The following is a 16759-nucleotide window of genomic DNA, read 5'->3' on the forward strand; positions in this document are numbered from 1 at the left end:
CACTAAGTTCTTACTGTTTCAATAAGCCAAATGAGGAAACTGAAGCTGAGAAGGGAAGTTATTCACTCAGTGCCTCACAGTTGGTAAATTTGAGAGCGAGTCTGAAATCATTAAGTCTGACTCCAGGCCCTGGCTCTTCATCCCGCACTAGGTTTTGACCGTCTCTTGCCTGTCTCCCCAACCAGAATCAGAGCTTCTGGCCTCCTTCCCTCCTGCATCCCAAATCTCAGCAAGTGCCTGGCACCCAGGAGTCCCCAGCAAACATTTTGCAGATGAAAGCACTTCTATGCACCGCCTCCCCTGATCTCACTGATATTTGTCTTTCGAGACTCAACTTAGGTGCCACCATACTGGGAAGTGTCTTTGACCCCACAGGCATGCTCAGATGTCCCATGTGGGTTCCCAGTACCCAATGCTGCCTCACACACAGGACACAGCACCCCACCTCATGGCAGCCTTTGCCTCAGTCCATTGCCCCTTCAACATGGAAGCTTCCCAAGGGCAAGGAATGGATGTGACTCACCTGAATCTCCAGCGTTGCCCAGCACAGGGCCTGGCAGGTGGGAAACTGAAGTAAATGTTTGTTGAATGAATCAAAGATGTGTGTTTGCGGAATGAGGTAACAGAGACAGATGTCAAGAGTCATAGTTTTATTGTCAAGTTTCATGGAAGTGGCTCAAATCCGCCCGATCTCCCTCAGCTTGGCCACCAGGTCTTCTGTGGTCTCCACCTTGACACCAGCCGTGCGCTGGGGTGGGTCCTCCACACTAATCACAGAGATCTTAGAGGTCAGGTCCACACCCAGGTCCCCGGCCTTGAGCACCTCGATCTTCTTCTTCTTGGCTTTCTGCATACAGGAGGCCACACTTCACAAAGGCGCCAAATCCCCTGCTCACAGTCCTGCAGCCCCCATGGCTGCCACATTTGCTGGATGATTCCCATTGGCTAAACCCTTCTAGATCTCCCCACTGGCCAGAACACACGTGACCTCTTACAGGGCCACACCTGGTGTGGACGATTCCTTTGGGCTGGGAGGTCCTGGGAAGGCCTCCTATGGCATGAGTCCTCCTTTAGTACACAGCCTTGGGAAGCCCTTCACTGGCCAGAATGAATTGGCCGACTCATCCTCTGGCAGTAAAACTCTTTAGACTTTTGGCCAAAATCACCCATTAAGTTCACCCTATTGGCTGAGATGACTCAATGAACCCATCTTATTGGCTGAGATGACCCACTGAACTCTCTCTCCTGGCTGAGATGACCAATAAATCCTCTTCATTTAGCTAGGATTACAGAATGAACTGTTCCTGTTGGCTGCCATCACAACGGGAACCTTTTTTATTGCCTGATGAAGCCTTTCTATTGGCTGAGGCAAACAATCCTCCCTGTTAGCCAAAATAGCCCCCAGGAGCTCTTGTTATTGGCACAAATGACCCTGAACCCTCTGTTAACCAGGATGACCAGTAATCCCTTCCTTTGGAGGAGATGTCCCTTAGATCCTGCCTGTCCCATCTGACCACCAGGGAGGCACAGAGCCTGTAGCCGTCACCCGCTCCCAGGCCTCCAGTGACCTGTCTGCCAGGCGCTCACCATGATGTTTGGCAACGTGGCATATCGGGGCTCATTGAGCCGCAGGTCGGCGGTCACCACAGCGGGCAGCTTCAGGCGCACGGTCTCCAGGCCCCCATCAATCTCCCGCTCCACTTTCAACTTGTCCCCTTCCAGCGTCAACTGGGAGGCGAAGGTGCCCTGGGGAGGGACAGCATGAGGGGAGCAGGCAGGTTAATTCAGGGCCAGCCCAGGGCAGTCCTCCGCAGGCCACTCCCCTGAGCGCACGCACAGAGCCCCGGATGAATGAGGACAGAAGAGGGAGAATCCTGCAAGGTGACTTACGACATCAAGTTCAGCAATGGGGGGGAAGCCACAGAAAGGCCCTCAAAAATCCAGGGTAGGGTGTCTTTACTTTCACTGGAAGCCAAGGTGTAGGTCCTAACACCCTGAACCCGCCAGTGGGTCTCCCTTTGTTAACAATAATGAGCACACATTGAAAACTGGGTGCCATTGGAAGTAATTTAAATGAATTCAGCCATCAGATCCTTATAGGGACTTTAGAGGGAAATGTTATTATTCCCATGTTACAGATAAGGAAAACTGAGCCAGAGAGGCTCAAAGATACTCCTCTTGCCACCTGTAGCTGGCAAATCCAAAACTGTCACCTATGCACCATTCTGTCCCCAGGAGTTGCCTTCAAGGCCCCTTGCTGGGCTGACAACACCTTGTATGCTCACCTCTATCCTCAAAACCTCCCCTGGGGCCCCATCTTCTTGGGTCTGTGCCCATTCTCCAGCCAAGGTCCCTCCGCTCCTCAGCCTTTATTCAGCATTTCCTGACCCCCACACTCTGTCTAACCAGCCTGTTCTCTCCCCTTACGGAGTCTTTCAGGTCTTGGTTGGAATGTCCCATTATCCTCATGGGTCTCTTTCGAGTGCCCATGAGCCCAGCTCTGGGGGTCCACCGTGAGCACAACCAGCCAGGCCCGGCTCGGCTTCAGTGGGCACCTGTCCTGGCCGCCCGTACCCATGTGAACGTGCAGTCACCACTGGCCGAGAGCGGCTTGTGAGGGCGTGGAACACAGCTAGTATGATTGAGGGAGGGTGGGTTTTTTTCCTCTTATCTAGTTATTTTAAATTTAAAACCCAAGAGGTGAGATACATTATGAGGATCGTGGTGATGACTTCATGGATGTGTACATGTTAAGAGTTTGCCAAACTGTACACTTTAAATATTAAATACTTTAATATTTTAATAAATATTAAAGGTTTTTGTAGGCCAATTGTATCTCAACCAAGCTGTTAAAAAAAAAAAAAGATACTCAAGGTAGTTGTTAGAAAATTATGAAGTCTGTTTGGGAAACCTTGGGTATATGGATCTACTTTTTCAACTGTGAATTTTAGGAATCTAAATTAAGTATTTCTAATTGAAATATTATATCCTCTGAATTGAGACATGCTGTTGATATGAAACACAAACTGGATTTCAAAGATTTCATACAAAAAGATGAAAGAAGGCGGGGACTGGAGGCTGGGTGGAAAAGGTGAAGGGATTGAGAAACACAGATTGGTGGTCACAAAATATGCACAGGGATGTAAAGTGCAGCACAGGAAATATACTCAGTAATATGGTAATAACTAGGTACAGTATCAGATGGGTACTTGAAATATCTGGGGAAACACTTTGTAAATTATGTGATTACCTAACCACTCTGCTGCACACCTGAAACTAATACAGAATAATATTGAATATAAACTGTGACTAAAAATAAAATAAATATACAGAAATGGAAAAAGATTTTAAAAAACAATGCAAAGTAACTCAATTTTTTTAATATTGATTACATGTTGAAATGATATTTAAGATATACTGCGTTAATTAAAATACCATTAAAATTAAGTTTGCTGGTTTCTCTGGGCTTCTGAAACGTGGCTATGAAAAATTTTCCGTGACCTCTATGGCTTGTGTTTCTGGGAGACTGGCACAGGCCAGGACTGGGGAATCTGGAGCTTGAAGGGGACATGAGTACCTCACAGAGGGTGGGCAAGGAAGGCCTTCCTGAGGAGGTGACAGCTGAGAGGCCACCGCCTGAAGGAGGGGCTGAAAAGCCCCGAGGTGACCTGAGGGGACCCTGTTCCAGGCCGAGGGAACAGCAGGTACAAAGGCCCTGAGGCGAGGATGAATTTGGTGTGGGGGAGGAGCAGCAGGGCTGGTGGGGATGGAGCATGTGAAGGCCCAGACAAGTCCCGGAGTCCTGGCTGGGAGCTCCTTCTTCCTGCCCGCTGGAGTTGCCATCCTGCTCCATGCCTGCCTCCCCCCAGAAGGGCAGAGGAAAGGGCAAAGGGGTTCTGAGCCCCCAGGCCTGGCCCTGGGCAGGTGCTCCCCATCCCAGCCTCACCTGTGGCCAGTCCAGAAATCCAGCTGTCATCTGCCCTGTCTGGTTACAGTCATCATCAATGGCCTGAGTGGGAAAAGAGAGAAGACTGGGTGACAATGTGGCTTCTCACGCACCGCTGGGGCCTTTGTCTGCAACAGTGGTTGGCAAGCATTTTCTATAATGGGCCAGAGGGCAAATGTCCCATAGGGTCTGCTGCTGCAGTACACGAGCCACCACAGACAACATGTGTATGTGTCTGTATAAACGAATGGGTGTGGTGATGTCCCAATAAAACTTTATTTACAAACTGTGGTCTCTGTGGGCCAGTTTACTGACTTCTGGTCTCACATGATCCCATCCCTTCACGTGGGCCCGGAGACAGGCAGTCCCTTGTCCAGGGGCACAGAGGGCACCCGGCATCCCCAATATCAAATCTGTGCCCTGTCTGAATATTTACAGAAGTCTCCTGTGATCCTGGCCCAGAGGGCCACACTGGGGAACTGAATAAATGGAATCTCGGCCAATGAGAACATTCTGCCCCTGACTCCAGTGATTGGCTCAGGGATGAACACATGAGTCCAGCTAGATCAATGGAGAGTCAGCCCGGGGAGTTTTGCTAGAGCCCCTAGGACAGAGGCTCTTTTTTTTTCTGCTGGGGTCACTGGGTTGGTGGGATGTGAGCCTGGAGATGCAGAGAGTGAAGCCACAACAGAGGAACAGAGTATAGAGCACGTATGTGACCTTGGATCGAGTTGTGCCTGAAGTTCTCCTCACCTGAGCTAGTAAGTTCATTTTTTTTTTGATTCTCACCTGAGGATATGTTTATTGATTTGAGACAGAGAAGAAGAGGAAAGAGAAACATCAATTGCTTGTCTCCTGTTTGCACCCTGACTGGCGATCGAACCCACAACCTTTGGGTGTATGGGATGATGATCCAACCAATTCAGCCACCTGGCCAGGGCTAATAAGTTCACTTTTCCTTAAGCCAGTGTGAGCTGTGATTCTGCCACCTACAACAAAGAGCATCCTGACCAGTACTCCTGGCATCTCCCCACCAGGAGGCCCAGGCCCCAGGAACTGGCCCCTGACAACCAGGATAAGCAGGACGTCAGAGTCTGAGACCCACCAGCAAACGCAGGAAGCTTCTACAGGCCTTGCCTCCAGCACCTGTTACCTGGGGAGCCGGTGTGACACGTGTGCCCGCTCAGCCCCACCCACACTGTGTTGGCTTCCTCTCTGGTGAGAGCCTCTGCTTCAGTTTCCACATTTGTACTCTGACTCCCCTGCTGTCATCTCTGCTTTCTGCTGCCTGACGTGGGCTGACACCCAGTAACCCAGGTGGACCAATCAGTCCCCGTGCCCCCAGGGGGCTGAGCCAGCTATGTAGAATCTCTCCCTGCTGGGGCCCCAACTCCATCCCTGAGTCTCCCATGCATCTCTGCACCCGACTCACCTCAGTCTCTGACCTTCCTTCTCAGCCCCCTTCCCTGCCTCATGACCTCCCCGTCCATCTCTGGGCTGTCTGAGGCTCTTCTGCTGGCCCTCCTCTGCCCTCCTCCTGGGTGAGGCCACCAGGTAGGCCTCCAGGGCCTCCTGAAGGAATGGACAAGCCAGAGCACGCACCTGGGAGTGCCCCATGCCCCGGCCTCCTCCCTAAACAAACTTCTGGCCTCCAATCTCTCCCCTTCCAGTCCATTCCTCAGGGGGGTCTCTCTGCACCCACAGCTGATCCCATCACTTCCGGGCTCCCAGAGTCCCCGCAGCTCCTGAGTGCCCTCCAAATGCCTCAGATCTCTGTTCAACTCCAGGCCTCGGTCAGAACCCATGTGGATGTCCCCACCCCCATCCGTTCCCCGAGCCTCCAAGCAATCCTGGACCCCGGCACCGTCCCCACCTCCTCCCACCCCCTCACTCTGTTAGGTTAAGCTTTGTCCCTCCTGCGGTACCTGTCTCTGCTCTGTCCCCTTGGCCTGGGCCCAGGCCTCCTTTTCCCCCACATGGATGGTCATCATGGCCCCTGGGTGTCAATCACCTGACAGGGCCCCAAGGGGACTTTCTGAAGCCCACAGTGACCATGCCCTTCCTGCTCAAACTCTCCGCAGGCACAGCAAAGTCCCAAGCTGCTCAGCCTAGGATGTGTGAACCTGAGCCTGAGTCACGGGCCTCTCACTGCACTCCCTCCTCACTCCCAGGCAGGGATGGCCTGGGAGGGACAAATGGAGGGGTGGGAGGGGCAGGCACACCCACCTGCTTGCCCAGCAGGACCAGGTTCACCTTCTCCTTCTCTGCCAGCTTGGCCAGCACCCGGGCCACCTGCAGGGGACCCAGGCGGTCTGCCTCTGCAGCTGACACCTCCACGTGGATGCCTCGGTCTGCGCCCATGGCCAGAGCAGTGCGGATGGTCTCCTGTCAAAGAGAGAAGGGGCTTTCTTGGCTTCTAGCCCCAAGGGGATCCAGGATCCTGATCCCCAGCCCCTCCTCCCTCAGACCCAGGGGTCCAGGCCACAGCCCCTCCTCCTTCAGACCCAGGGGTCCAGGCCCCCAGCCCTTCCTCCTTCAGACCCAGGAGGAGTCCAAGACCTCAGCCCCTCCTTCAGACCCAAAACTCCAGGCTGAGCACCCCTCTGGGCCCCAGGATACCTGGCACTGGGAGGGCCCGCAGCTGACAGCAATGACCTCCTTCACCAGCTTCTTCTCTTTGAGCCGCACGGCCTCCTCCACAGCGATCTCGCAGAAGGGGTTCATGGAGTGCTTCACTCCATCTGTGACCACACCCGTCTTGTCTGGCTTCACCCGGATCTGCCCAGCCAGGAGGGGAAGGGACAGGGTCAGGGGTCACGCCTGCAGCACCAAACTTCACACAGGCTAGATGGGGACAACAGGGGCCTGGTCCAGGGTCCCATGGCTCCAGAGACAGAGCTGGACTAGAATTCACCGGCTGGCAGAGGGTGGTCCTCTCACCCTCTCATTCAGACAGTCCCTGGGCACCAGGGACATTTGACATGCTTGTCCCTACTCTGTCCACCGCTGCTCCTCAGGCATGAAAGAGTGTTTCACAAAGTTTTGTTGCATCACCCCAGTGAGAGATGCATTTGATGGTATCCCCAAATGTGTTATGAACACCCATGTTAGGGCTGCAAGGGCTGTATATGCACCATTTCATTTAATCAGTAACAGCCCAGGAGGCTGGTGACTGCCATTACCATCCTTGTTTGACATACGGGGCAACTGAGGCACAGACAGACCAAGCACCTTGCCCAAGGTCACATAGCCAGAAGGGGTGGGACTGGAGTCGAACCCCAAGTCTGTCTTGGGAACCACGAGCGTCCCCAGGGTGCCAGGCAAACCCGCCCAGAGGCAGGGGAGTCGGTCCCCCTATTCCTCACCCACTAGATCTGAGCCGGTTTTTATCAAGTGATTTCCCATGGCTCTTCCCGAGCCCTTGACCCAGATCAAGGACTTCTGTTCTGTCCCTGTTCTATCAAGCAAGTCACTGGGTGTGTTCTGGGGCTCCAGGCAGGGAACAGAGTGACCAGGACCCAGAGCCAGCAGGACAGCCCATGCCAGGTGGGAGACAGTGGCCAGCAAGCAGTGACAGCAACAAAAGGCTCAGGCAGTGGTCTGTGCTCTGAGACCCTTCCACTGGACACCTCGAGTGGGGGAGGGCAGATGAAGAAGATGGACGTGCCCAAGAAGGTGACCTGTGACCCGAGGGAGGAGGAGGGGCAAGGAGACAGAGGCAAAGCCATGTGCTCCCAGAACTGAGAGAAGGCCTGGCTGGTCGGGGTTCGGCTCAGGGCCAGAAACAGGTTTTTGGAGGGCCCCAAAATTTCCATTCTTTGGAAGGTCCCTTTTAAGAATACAAGTAGTTAATCACAAAGACAAAATTGCTATGGCCTCTCCTTGGGCCTTGAAAACCCTAAAGCTGAAGCCTCATCGGCCTCATGGAAAATGTGTCATTAGCTAGAAGTGGGTATTCCTGGGTTGCCAAATGCCTATTAATGCACTAGGCACACAGACACACACAGACACCCAGAGACAGAAACACACACACACGCTAAGCAGAACATTTGTTTTGAATAAATGAGTAAATAAACTCTCATTATTATTACAAGCAATCATAACAATATGCACTGAGTACCAGCCAACACTTACTGTGTGCCAGGCACTGTTTTTAGAGCTTATTTATCTTCACTACAACCCAATAAGGGGAGTACTATCATTATCCCCATTGTAAGAGGAGGACAATGAGGCTCAGAGTGGCTAAGCGACTCTCCCAAGGTCACACAGAAAGAAGTAAACCTGGGCAGCTGGACTGGGAGTCCATACTCGGAAACATGCTAGCAGTGCACCTGCTGTCTCAGGTGGCAGTGACCTTATTCAGACGCCCCTCCCCATCCCAGAGCTCAGATTCTGGAAGCGGAGACAGTCACTAAAGCCAGACATCAGGAAATGACATCATGGGTTCCAAAGGGATCCCAGTGTGGGGGAAAATTCAGCAAGGAAGCAGACAGGGACCACAGGGCTGAGGTTTTAAGTAGGTGACCAGGGAAGGCCTCACAGAGAAGGTGATGACATTTGAGCAAAGACTGGAAGGAAGGAAGGGGTGCTGGGAACATAGAGGTGGGTCAGAGCTGGCACACCCCAAAAGGCACTAGAGAAGCGAGGGAGGGTGACAACTGGGTACACAGAGGACCCCAATTCAGTGTGGGAAGGGCTGAGAACGAAAAGCCCAATCCTGCAGGAGCACCTAAGGATACACCCACATAGCCTGACCTGAGGAGGCAGAACGGGGGGCTTCCTGGAGGAGTATGCCAGAGAATCACTAAACTTTGATTACAGACCAGTCAGAGTTAGGCAGGACAAGGTTGGGGTGAGATGCAGAGGTTGCAGGGTGAAGTGGGAAGGGGGCCAGGCAGAAGGCCCAGCAGGGACAAAGGCCCAAGGCATGGAGTGGCCTGGTCTGTCAGGGAAAGAAGAGCAGGTTGGAACTATGGAAGCACAGAGGGTGAGGAAGGGACAGGGGGATGTGGTAGGCAGAACAGGGGACCTGGCTTGAACTTCAAAGGGCCTTGAACACAGAGGTGAGGGTTGGGACCTTGTCCTGAAAATGCGGGCCACTGGAGGGGCAGGGCAGCTCCAGGTGCAAGGAGAGTCCTAACGCTGAGAGCCGGGAAGGAAACCAGGGTGAGGGTCCAGCAGGGAGAAGATGAGGCCTGAACTGCTGAAGCTGTGAGGATGGAGAAGAGGGAATAGGGCAGGGAGACAGAGAGGGCAGGTGGGCCCGGCTGAGAGCCAATGGGCTGTGGGAAGTGAGTGGTGGGTCTAGCCCAGTGATTAGGTCATTGCCAGGGTTTGAATCATTTATTTCTTCAGAAAGGGACACATCAACAGACACATCCATGGAGACAGGATGCAATGGAGGGGGCCCCAGGGCACTGTGGGCGGGGCACAAACCACCCACGCTTTGGGAAAGTTTGCAAGCTGATACCAGGATGCTCCACTTTTCCTCTCACGGAGCACACACAGAGAAGGCACCCACATGCAAGGGCCCTGGCTGGTGATGCTGGGACCCAGAGCTGAGTGAACCCTGTAAGCCTTCCTGGGGGGGGGAGACAGATGTGACCCCAGATGTCTCAGGCCAGGGACCCAGGCTGGGGCTGGATCAGGGCTGAGAGAGGCCCAGGGGGCTACGGAGCCCAAAGGAACAGTCAGAGGTGGGAGGAGCCCAGGAGAGTGTGGTCCCAGAACCCCAAGAGGAGCATGTTTCAAAAAGCCTGGAGGCAGCAAAGGCTGGATGTGGAGCGGCTGTGGAGTGGGATGGGGGAGGTGGCGCAGACTGGAGCAGGTTTCAGTGCTGCCTGTCGCTGCCTATTGGATGACGTGGCAAGTTACAGAGCCTTCGTGGGCCTCAGTTTCCTCACCTGTCCAGCGGGATTAGTACATCTAGAGAATATTGAAAGGACTGAATGGATAAATCTCAGCCAAGGGCTTAGCACACTGCCTGATGAACAGTTAAGTACCCACCAAACGTGAACTGTTATGATTACCAAAGTTTTCATGGCAAGGCCTGGCTCATGGGTCCTTCTCTCCATCACATACTTCAGCCTGGCAGGGGCCTCACTTCACCCACCCAGAGGCCTCCAGCATGCCGGGTCCTGTGTGGGACAATGCTGGAGACACAGTGGCAGGGTCCCAGTATGATGGAGTGGAGGGGGAGAGATAAGGATGGGCAGTCACCCCCTTGCCTGGTTTAGGGCAAGTACGGAGAGAAAGTGGACTGGGGAGTGTTGTCTGATTTACCTCTGTCCACACCAGCTTCTCCCTGGAGACAAGCCAGGCTCTCAGAGAGGTCCCCAAACAGTCTCATGGAGGATATGAGCCACCCCAAAGACTCAGCAGACTGGATTCCATCGCTAGCAAACACTTTTCCCCTCCCTTCCTAGCTCGAGCCTCTTCACTCACCCTGTAGCTTTGGAGGGTGGAACGGAGCTCCTGGGTTCCCCCAGCACCCTGTCTGAGCTCCATTATAGCACGTTTCCTGTACTGTAAGAGTCGATGGAGTTTGCAATGCAGCCTAGTGGGCGAAAGCAAGGCTTGTGTGCAAAGCATTCTCTGGGGTGCGGACTCAGACGGACCTGGACAGCAATCTCCGCTCTGCCCCTTCGGGTCAGTGACCTTTCTGTGCCTCAGTTTCTCCGTGTGTTAAACAGGGAACATGACTCCTCCAGCACGTTAAGAAATAGCGACGGTAACTCGCCCTGCTCGCAATTATTAAGACAGTGCGTTCAGAACCAGGGAAAAGGAAATGGGGTCATAACCCCCGAGGGACGTTCGGAGGTCAGAACCTCAGTCCTTGATCTTTGCCCGGAGGTGCGACTTTGACGTTCGGGGAGGAGAGCCGCGGAGATCAGAGGTTACGCGAAGACCCCCCATACAGCGTGCGCTCGCGATCCCGGAAGCACACGGCCGCGGGGCACAGGGAGATGGGAGAGGGGAGCCCGGTCACCTTCACGGCGAAGTCGATGACCCTCTTGACTGCCACGAGCGCGCGCAGCTCCGCCATCTTCCAGCCTCAGCCACCCACCCGGTCAGGCCTCACCCTCCGCCTCTGGGTCCCGACGCCCTGCCCTGTTCTCTTTTGCGCCTGCGCCGGGGCCGCCAGCCATTCAGTCTCTACGGGGCCCGCCTCCGCCCCGACAAGGGGCCAATCGAGAGGCCGGAGTGCGGAGGTGTGTCAGGCGGATGTGGGCCCATAGGAAACGGATTCTGGAGAGAGCGGTGGGACCCGGCGGGCACGGGACGTTGGCTTGGTGAAGCGGGCGTGGCAGGGAACTAGGGGAAAGGTCGTGGAGGCGCTCTCGGGAGTGGAACTGCTACCTGACGTCCTAAAATTTTTCAGCGTTCTCAGATCTACCCCCGCCCCTAGGTCCCTGCCTCTTCCTCGCCTCTCAAAGTCGTAGTGTCCGTGTCCCCACGCCCACCCCGTGCCAATGATGCCCCCGCTTCTGAGTCCTCCCGTGTCTGTCTCCCTGTTTCCTCCATGTCCGTATCCCTACAGCCTTTCCATGTGCCCCTGTCCGCTCCTGACTCCACTCCGCCTTGTCCCCGTTCCCCTCCACATCCACGTCCTTTGTCCACTCCATATTTGTAACTCCATGCCCGTGTCCCCCAGGCCTTCACGTCCCCTAGAGCTTCATGTCCTTATGTCCTCTCTGAGCCTCTGTCTACCCCCGTGCCCGAATCTCCGTGCTCTTCAGAGTCATATTTCCACATGTGTCCATGTCTCCCGTGTCCGCGTCCTCACATCCCCCAGAAAGGCAGGCGGAGCCGCGGAGGTCGACCTGTTCCTTTATTCTGCCCCAGGCAGGCTACTGTCACAAGCACACGGGAAAACCACCGATGGCATCTGTACTCTGCACGATCATGTCCGCCATCAGGAAGCAGAAGCCTGACGGGAGGGGAGAGGAGGACGGGTGGGGGGCGGTGGGTCCTGGGGCGGATGACCGGGAGGGCCTCAGAGCCTGGGGTTTGGGGCTCCAAGGAGTCTCTGCAGGGTCTGTGAATGTCGGGAGTGGAGTATGGTGGGGAAGGTCCCCTGGAGGTCAAAATGGGGTTTGTGGAAGGACGGCCAGGGAGTCTCCGCGGGAGAGGGGGGTCCCCTGGGTAGGCTTCTCCACCCTCTCCCCGCTGTCCACATTACCGGCGAGAATACAGAATGGTAAAGCCAGCCACCCCGAAAAATAGGACCAGGAGAAGAAGACGTCGCTTTTCCACGCATTCTTTACGGTGTAGCCTGTCAAAGCAATCAGCAGCAGCAAGCCTGGCCCCGCCCACCCGCTAGGTAAGCATGGCCCGGAGAGGCTGCACCTAGGCCCCACCCAGAACCCCGCTCACCGCCCAGACCACGCCCCTTCCGGGCGGTCCCCGCTAGACAAGACCACGCCCATCGCCTGAGGGCCGCCCTTGACCCCTCCCCTTCCAGCTCTGCACACCCTTCTGGGTCACCAGCTCCTCCCCTCAGCTCACTTCCTGCGGAACCCTGCCCTTTGTCGGGAGGCCTGCTGCTGTCTCACCGCAGAGGAAGAAGATAGCGCTCGTAGTCCGGCCCCGCGAGTCGCCCTCGTGACACACAATCCGCAGCCCCATCACCAGGCCCACGATGCTGGAGCCCGCCGCCAGCACCATGCATGCCCCGGTCACCGCCAGCATGGCTGGGGAGAGCCGGCTGCCTCAGCCCCGCGCAGACGCCGTGCCTGACCACCGCCCCCACCAGCCGGTACCGGCTGGCCGCAGAGTCAGGGGTTTGGATAGGGACTTGAAAGTCGTCCTGAGGGCTTGTCGTGTTCGTGGTGGCTTCGATCACGGAGGGGCAGCTGGATCTGAGACCGTCGTGGAAGGGATTGAACGCCCCCTCCCCCCCCCCCCGCAGGATGTTCCCAGCTGTGTCAGGGGAGGGTGGACAGCTGTGGTCAGTTCTGGGTCTGTGTAGTGGGGGTTTGACATCTGGTTGGGCTGGGCCTCACTCTGGCAGGGGATGTTAGAGCAGATGCCACCGTTACAATCCTGCCACAGGCCGCTGTGTCCCCCCGGGAAGCGGATCCAGTAGTTGGTGGCAGTGGAGAGAAGCATGAAGATGTTGGCCAAGAAACCCAGTAGGGTGCCACCGCTCTGAAGGCTCCTCTTCACCCCCATGCCAGGGAGGCTGCTGCGGGGGAGAGGGGCCCACACATACATGATTGGCCACCACCCCTCCTGTCCCCAGGCCTCTCCAGGTTCCAAGAGCCTCTCCCATATGTCCCTCCATATCACAGTTGGCTATCTTAGCACCCCTGCCTGGGTCTGCTACTTCCGGGGACCTGGAAGCACCCCCTCAGTTCCTCCCACTATGGCTTCATCCCTCAACAACCATGCCTGGGGACTTTGAGGCCTCCCTCCCCTCCAGGAGTCACTGCTTAGGAACCTCCCTGCCTTCCAGAGACCTCCATCCCCCCAGTGGAATGCCCCTTTGGCCCGTCTAGTGTGTTCCCCACTCTCCACACCCACACATCCACCTAAATGACTTACAGCCTGCTCCCAGGACTTCTTCGAAGCAGATCTCAGAAGGGTGGGGGAAGGGGGACTGGGTCAGTCTCTGTGAGGCAGCAGGAGTTCCAGAACCCCCTCTCCCAGCAGCCATTTAAAGAGATAACCACACACACACACACACACACACACACACACACACACACAGAGGCATCTCTCCCAGCAAAGCGACAGCTCAGAGTCAAATGGCAGGTCTGGGGGGAGCCTGAGGGCCATGATATGCGAGACCATGTCCTTCTAAAAACCTCTCTGCCCTTGACCCCATAAACACTCCTGGTCCCTGGCTTTGACCATGCTTCCCAGGTGCCCACACAGGCTCCTGCCCCTCCTGCTCCCTGCATCCTGTACCTGCCATTGGGTGAGCTTCCTCATTCCCACAGTTCCAGGGACCACGAGGCTCTGAAAGCATCTCAAACTCCATCTCTGGCCCTGGTCTCTCTCCCGAACCTTAGACCGGAGTCCTTACCTGCTCCTGGCTGTCTCCCAGACCCCTGGCACACAGTTATCTCCCACCTGAGCTCAGCATGTCCCACCAAACAAGGATAGCCCCACCGTTCCACCCCTGGGCACTATCCTTGCACCTTTCCTGCCCCTCACCCCAAAAAGCCCTTGGACCCCAAGTCTGGTTTCTCCTGCTCCCTGAATCTTTCTGGCTCCTTCCCTCCTGTCCACCTCATGTCCTGTTCCCAGTCAGGCCTTGTACTGACTTCTGTTTCACCTGTTGCATCACCAATCTCCTCTCTCCCTTTCAGCCTCTTGGGTGCTCCAGACAGGGCTTGCTGGCCCCGGGAGCTGACACTGTCCCTCCCCTGCTTGCATCCTGGCTCCCTAATCCCCTCAGGAGAGAGTCAGTTGTGGCGTTAGGGGTCCTGGCTCCCACCCACCACTCCATTCTCATTTTCTCCCATTCCCACATTGCACATCCCGGCCACAAAGACTGTTTACCCTCTGGACACTTCCAGCCTTTTCATGCCTCCACCTTGGAGTTCTTCTGCCTGGATTACCTTCCCTTGGCCCTTAAGAAGTCTCTAAACAGCCCTGGCTGATGTGGCTCAGTGGATTGAGTGCCAGCCTGTGAACCAAAGGGTCACTGGTTTGATTCCCAGTCAGGGCACAGGCCTGGGTTGCAGGCCAGGTCCCCAGTGCAGGGGGCAGGGGCCTCGAGAGGCAACCACACACTGATGTTTCTCTCTTTCTCTTTCTCCCTCCCTTCCCCTCTCTCTGAAAATAAATAAATACAATTTTTTAAAAACACCCTCTTCCCCAGAAAGCTCACGTCCACCTTCCCCCACAACATGACCACACTTTGTCCCACGCCCTGACAGTAACCTGTATTAACCCACCCCACCCACCACTGGACTTGCAGCCCTGTGAGGCCCAGCAAAAAGTATGCACTTGGGAAAAGCCAGCAGGACAGAGTGAATTAATGGAATGAGCAAGGAGAACTAGAGCACAGGCGAAGCAGAGCACAGGTGAGGGACACAGAGGGAGTGAGAAGGAAAGTGCTAAAACATGAAAGGCACAGGGAAGAAAAGAGAAAGAAGAGAAATGGAAACAGAAGTAGGAGGAAGGAGAACAACCAGGACCAGAGAAGGGGACAGAGAATATAGGGCACTGACCAAGTCCACCCTGGCCTCTCTCACCCTGGGCAGGAGTCCCCTGAGAACACGTGGAGGTTTCTCACTCTTCTGGGTGCCCACTGTCACCCACCACAGAGCTAGTGTGCCATCGGTTTGTGTCATGGGTAAATGAATCTCAGAATAATCAGATTCCAGCAATCTGTTTTTGAATGAATGAAGACACAAACCAAGGGGCTATGGAAGGGCTGGTGGGGAGGGCCGAGGGAGGGCCAGGGGATCCTGTGGTTCCTGACGATGCCTTCACACCTGCTGTCTTCACCTGCAGCTCACAGGGTGTCGTAGTTGGGCCAAGGGGCCTGGCAGTGGGCAACCAGACTCAGGCCACCTGGAATGGCAGAGGGAGGTTAGCACTGCCCCCACCCTGCTCCCTCAGAGCCCCCAGCTGGCCCTCCCAAGCTCCCAGGGCAACAGTTACCTGTAGTGAGAAAAAGGGGAACTGAAGTCCAGCCCAGGTAGAAGGACCAGCCGAACAAGGACTGGACCTGGGAGTTTCCAGGTTGGCTCCACCGCTCACTGGTATAGACCGTCATGGCCACCGCCATGGTGGGGGCTGGGACAAGAGGCAAGAAGACTGCTCAGCCTCTCTGTGGGAACTCACAGTCCCCAATGCCCATGGGCAGCCCAGAGTCCTCACCTGCGATGAAGGCTGTGATGGAAGAAACCAGGGGGCCTTGGCCTGGGGCAGACAGCGAGGGGATGCAGGACAGGACCAGGAAACCCACAGATGCCAGGCCGCACAGGGCAGCCAGGATGTTGAAGGTCTGCGTCACGCGGATGTAGCCTGCTCAGACAGGGGACTGCTGAGGGCCTGTTCCCTCTGGCTCTTCTCCCCGACCCCCCAGACAGGAGAAACCACTCCCTATTACCTGCTACAGAGTGCTGATCCCCCTTTGGCCAGAGGCCGGAGTGAGAAGAGTAGTTGGGCCCATGGGCCACAAACCAGAAATCTGTGCTCATAGCAACGAGGACAGATGTCAGGGCCAGGGAGCCAGCCAGCAGGGCCAGGGACCGACAGGGCTCCATGGGGGTGAGTGCTGGGTTTCTGGGTCCTGAGGAATGAGGAAGCTGGTGGTCCAGACTGGGTTTCTGAGAAAAGAGGCTGTGTCCCCTGACTCCTGGGGCCTGTCTGAGCTGCTAGAAAAAAAAAAAAGAAGAAGAAGAAGAAGAAGAAGAAGCCAGCAAGCAATACAGGCAACTGGAGGAGCCTGTGCTCCTTCAGAGCAGGCTGGTTCTGTGTTTCACCTTTTCAGTTCCCGGCAACCACTCTGTTACACACCCTCCCTTCCTCGGCTATATAACTTCTCCGCTTCCTGAGGTCCTGGTTGTGTGAGGGGAAGGGTGTCATCATCATCAGTGGTTTGGTCAGTGGTTCAGAACATGCCTCTTTAGCTCAGGTTCTATACCTTCCCCCCTCCCCAGAGCCCTCAACACCCAAGGGGGCTTCCTGGAAGAGATGAGAGAGAGGCTTCAGAGCTCAGACGTGGAGGTGACAAATGAGGCCAGGGTGTAAATTGTGAGGAGGGATGTGGCCAGAAGGGACAGTTGGGCATGCGCTGTGTTTTCTTGTGGGTGTTGCAACCTTCCGGTCCAGGAGAGCAGAGCCTTTGCT

General features: G+C 55.6%; 3 protein-coding genes across 5 annotated transcripts; all 3 read right to left on the minus strand.

The window, feature by feature from the left end:
* Positions 1-635: 635 nt before the first annotated feature.
* On the minus strand, positions 636-11091 carry ETFB (electron transfer flavoprotein subunit beta). Of its 2 annotated transcripts, none has more exons than XM_045856451.1 (6): positions 10935-11091; positions 6566-6724; positions 6173-6331; positions 3947-4009; positions 1588-1746; positions 636-847 (listed from the first exon to the last, which is right to left on the minus strand). In XM_045856451.1, exons 1-6 carry the CDS (start codon positions 10989-10991, stop codon positions 677-679), a joined length of 768 nt encoding a protein of 255 aa, XP_045712407.1. In that variant the 5' UTR covers positions 10992-11091; the 3' UTR covers positions 636-676. The 2 variants fall into 2 exon arrangements, with proteins under 2 accessions (XP_045712407.1, XP_045712406.1); XM_045856450.1 differs by lacking the exon at positions 10935-11091 and adding an exon at positions 10391-10883.
* A 677-nt stretch (positions 11092-11768) lies between these two features.
* On the minus strand, positions 11769-13426 carry CLDND2 (claudin domain containing 2). Of its 2 annotated transcripts, XM_045856452.1 has the most exons (4): positions 12952-13426; positions 12502-12639; positions 12129-12248; positions 11781-11876 (listed from the first exon to the last, which is right to left on the minus strand). In XM_045856452.1, the coding sequence occupies exons 1-4, from the start codon at positions 13160-13162 to the stop codon at positions 11803-11805; spliced, it is 543 nt and encodes a 180-aa protein (XP_045712408.1). In that variant the 5' UTR covers positions 13163-13426; the 3' UTR covers positions 11781-11802. The 2 variants fall into 2 exon arrangements, 1 of the variants encoding a protein (XP_045712408.1); XR_006787740.1 differs by having other exon boundaries at positions 11769-12023; positions 12129-13426.
* Positions 13427-15274: 1848 nt separating this feature from the next.
* NKG7 (natural killer cell granule protein 7) lies at positions 15275-16471 on the minus strand. The gene is made up of 5 exons (XM_045856412.1): positions 16393-16471; positions 16017-16281; positions 15785-15931; positions 15566-15700; positions 15275-15475 (listed from the first exon to the last, which is right to left on the minus strand). The coding sequence occupies exons 2-5, from the start codon at positions 16171-16173 to the stop codon at positions 15417-15419; spliced, it is 498 nt and encodes a 165-aa protein (XP_045712368.1). The 5' UTR covers positions 16174-16281; positions 16393-16471; the 3' UTR covers positions 15275-15416.
* Between the last annotated feature and the right edge of the window lie 288 nt (positions 16472-16759).

This window comes from Phyllostomus hastatus, unplaced genomic scaffold, assembly GCF_019186645.2.
Source record: "Phyllostomus hastatus isolate PE091 unplaced genomic scaffold, TTU_PhHast_1.1 phas_scaffold_1224, whole genome shotgun sequence".
NCBI lineage: Eukaryota > Metazoa > Chordata > Mammalia > Chiroptera > Phyllostomidae > Phyllostomus > Phyllostomus hastatus.

What these genes read in the sequence shown, in the direction of transcription:
- CLDND2 (XM_045856452.1), bottom strand. Translation starts at nt 13,162, where the DNA reads ATGTATGTGTGGGCCCCTCTCCCCCGCAGCAGCCTCCCTGGCATGGGG. An exon ending in CTCTAACATCCCCTGCCAGA is followed by an intron (nt 12,640 to 12,951) that starts GTGAGGCCCAGC and finishes GGCTCTCCCCAG; the next exon opens with CCATGCTGGCGGTGACCGGG. An exon ending in ACCATTCTGTATTCTCGCCG is followed by an intron (nt 11,877 to 12,128) that starts GTAATGTGGACA and finishes CCCTCCCGTCAG; the next exon opens with GCTTCTGCTTCCTGATGGCG.
- ETFB (XM_045856450.1), bottom strand. Translation starts at nt 10,537, where the DNA reads ATGCTTTGCACACAAGCCTTGCTTTCGCCCACTAGGCTGCATTGCAAA. An exon ending in TGGTCCTGCTGGGCAAGCAG is followed by an intron (nt 4,010 to 6,172) that starts GTGGGTGTGCCT and finishes TTTCCCACTCAG; the next exon opens with GCCATTGATGATGACTGTAA. An exon ending in GATTTCTGGACTGGCCACAG is followed by an intron (nt 1,747 to 3,946) that starts GTGAGGCTGGGA and finishes GTCCCTCCCCAG; the next exon opens with GGCACCTTCGCCTCCCAGTT.
- NKG7 (XM_045856412.1), bottom strand. Translation starts at nt 16,173, where the DNA reads ATGGAGCCCTGTCGGTCCCTGGCCCTGCTGGCTGGCTCCCTGGCCCTG. An exon ending in CATCACAGCCTTCATCGCAG is followed by an intron (nt 15,701 to 15,784) that starts GTGAGGACTCTG and finishes CTCTTGTCCCAG; the next exon opens with CCCCCACCATGGCGGTGGCC. An exon ending in TCCCCTTTTTCTCACTACAG is followed by an intron (nt 15,476 to 15,565) that starts GTAACTGTTGCC and finishes CTGCCATTCCAG; the next exon opens with GTGGCCTGAGTCTGGTTGCC.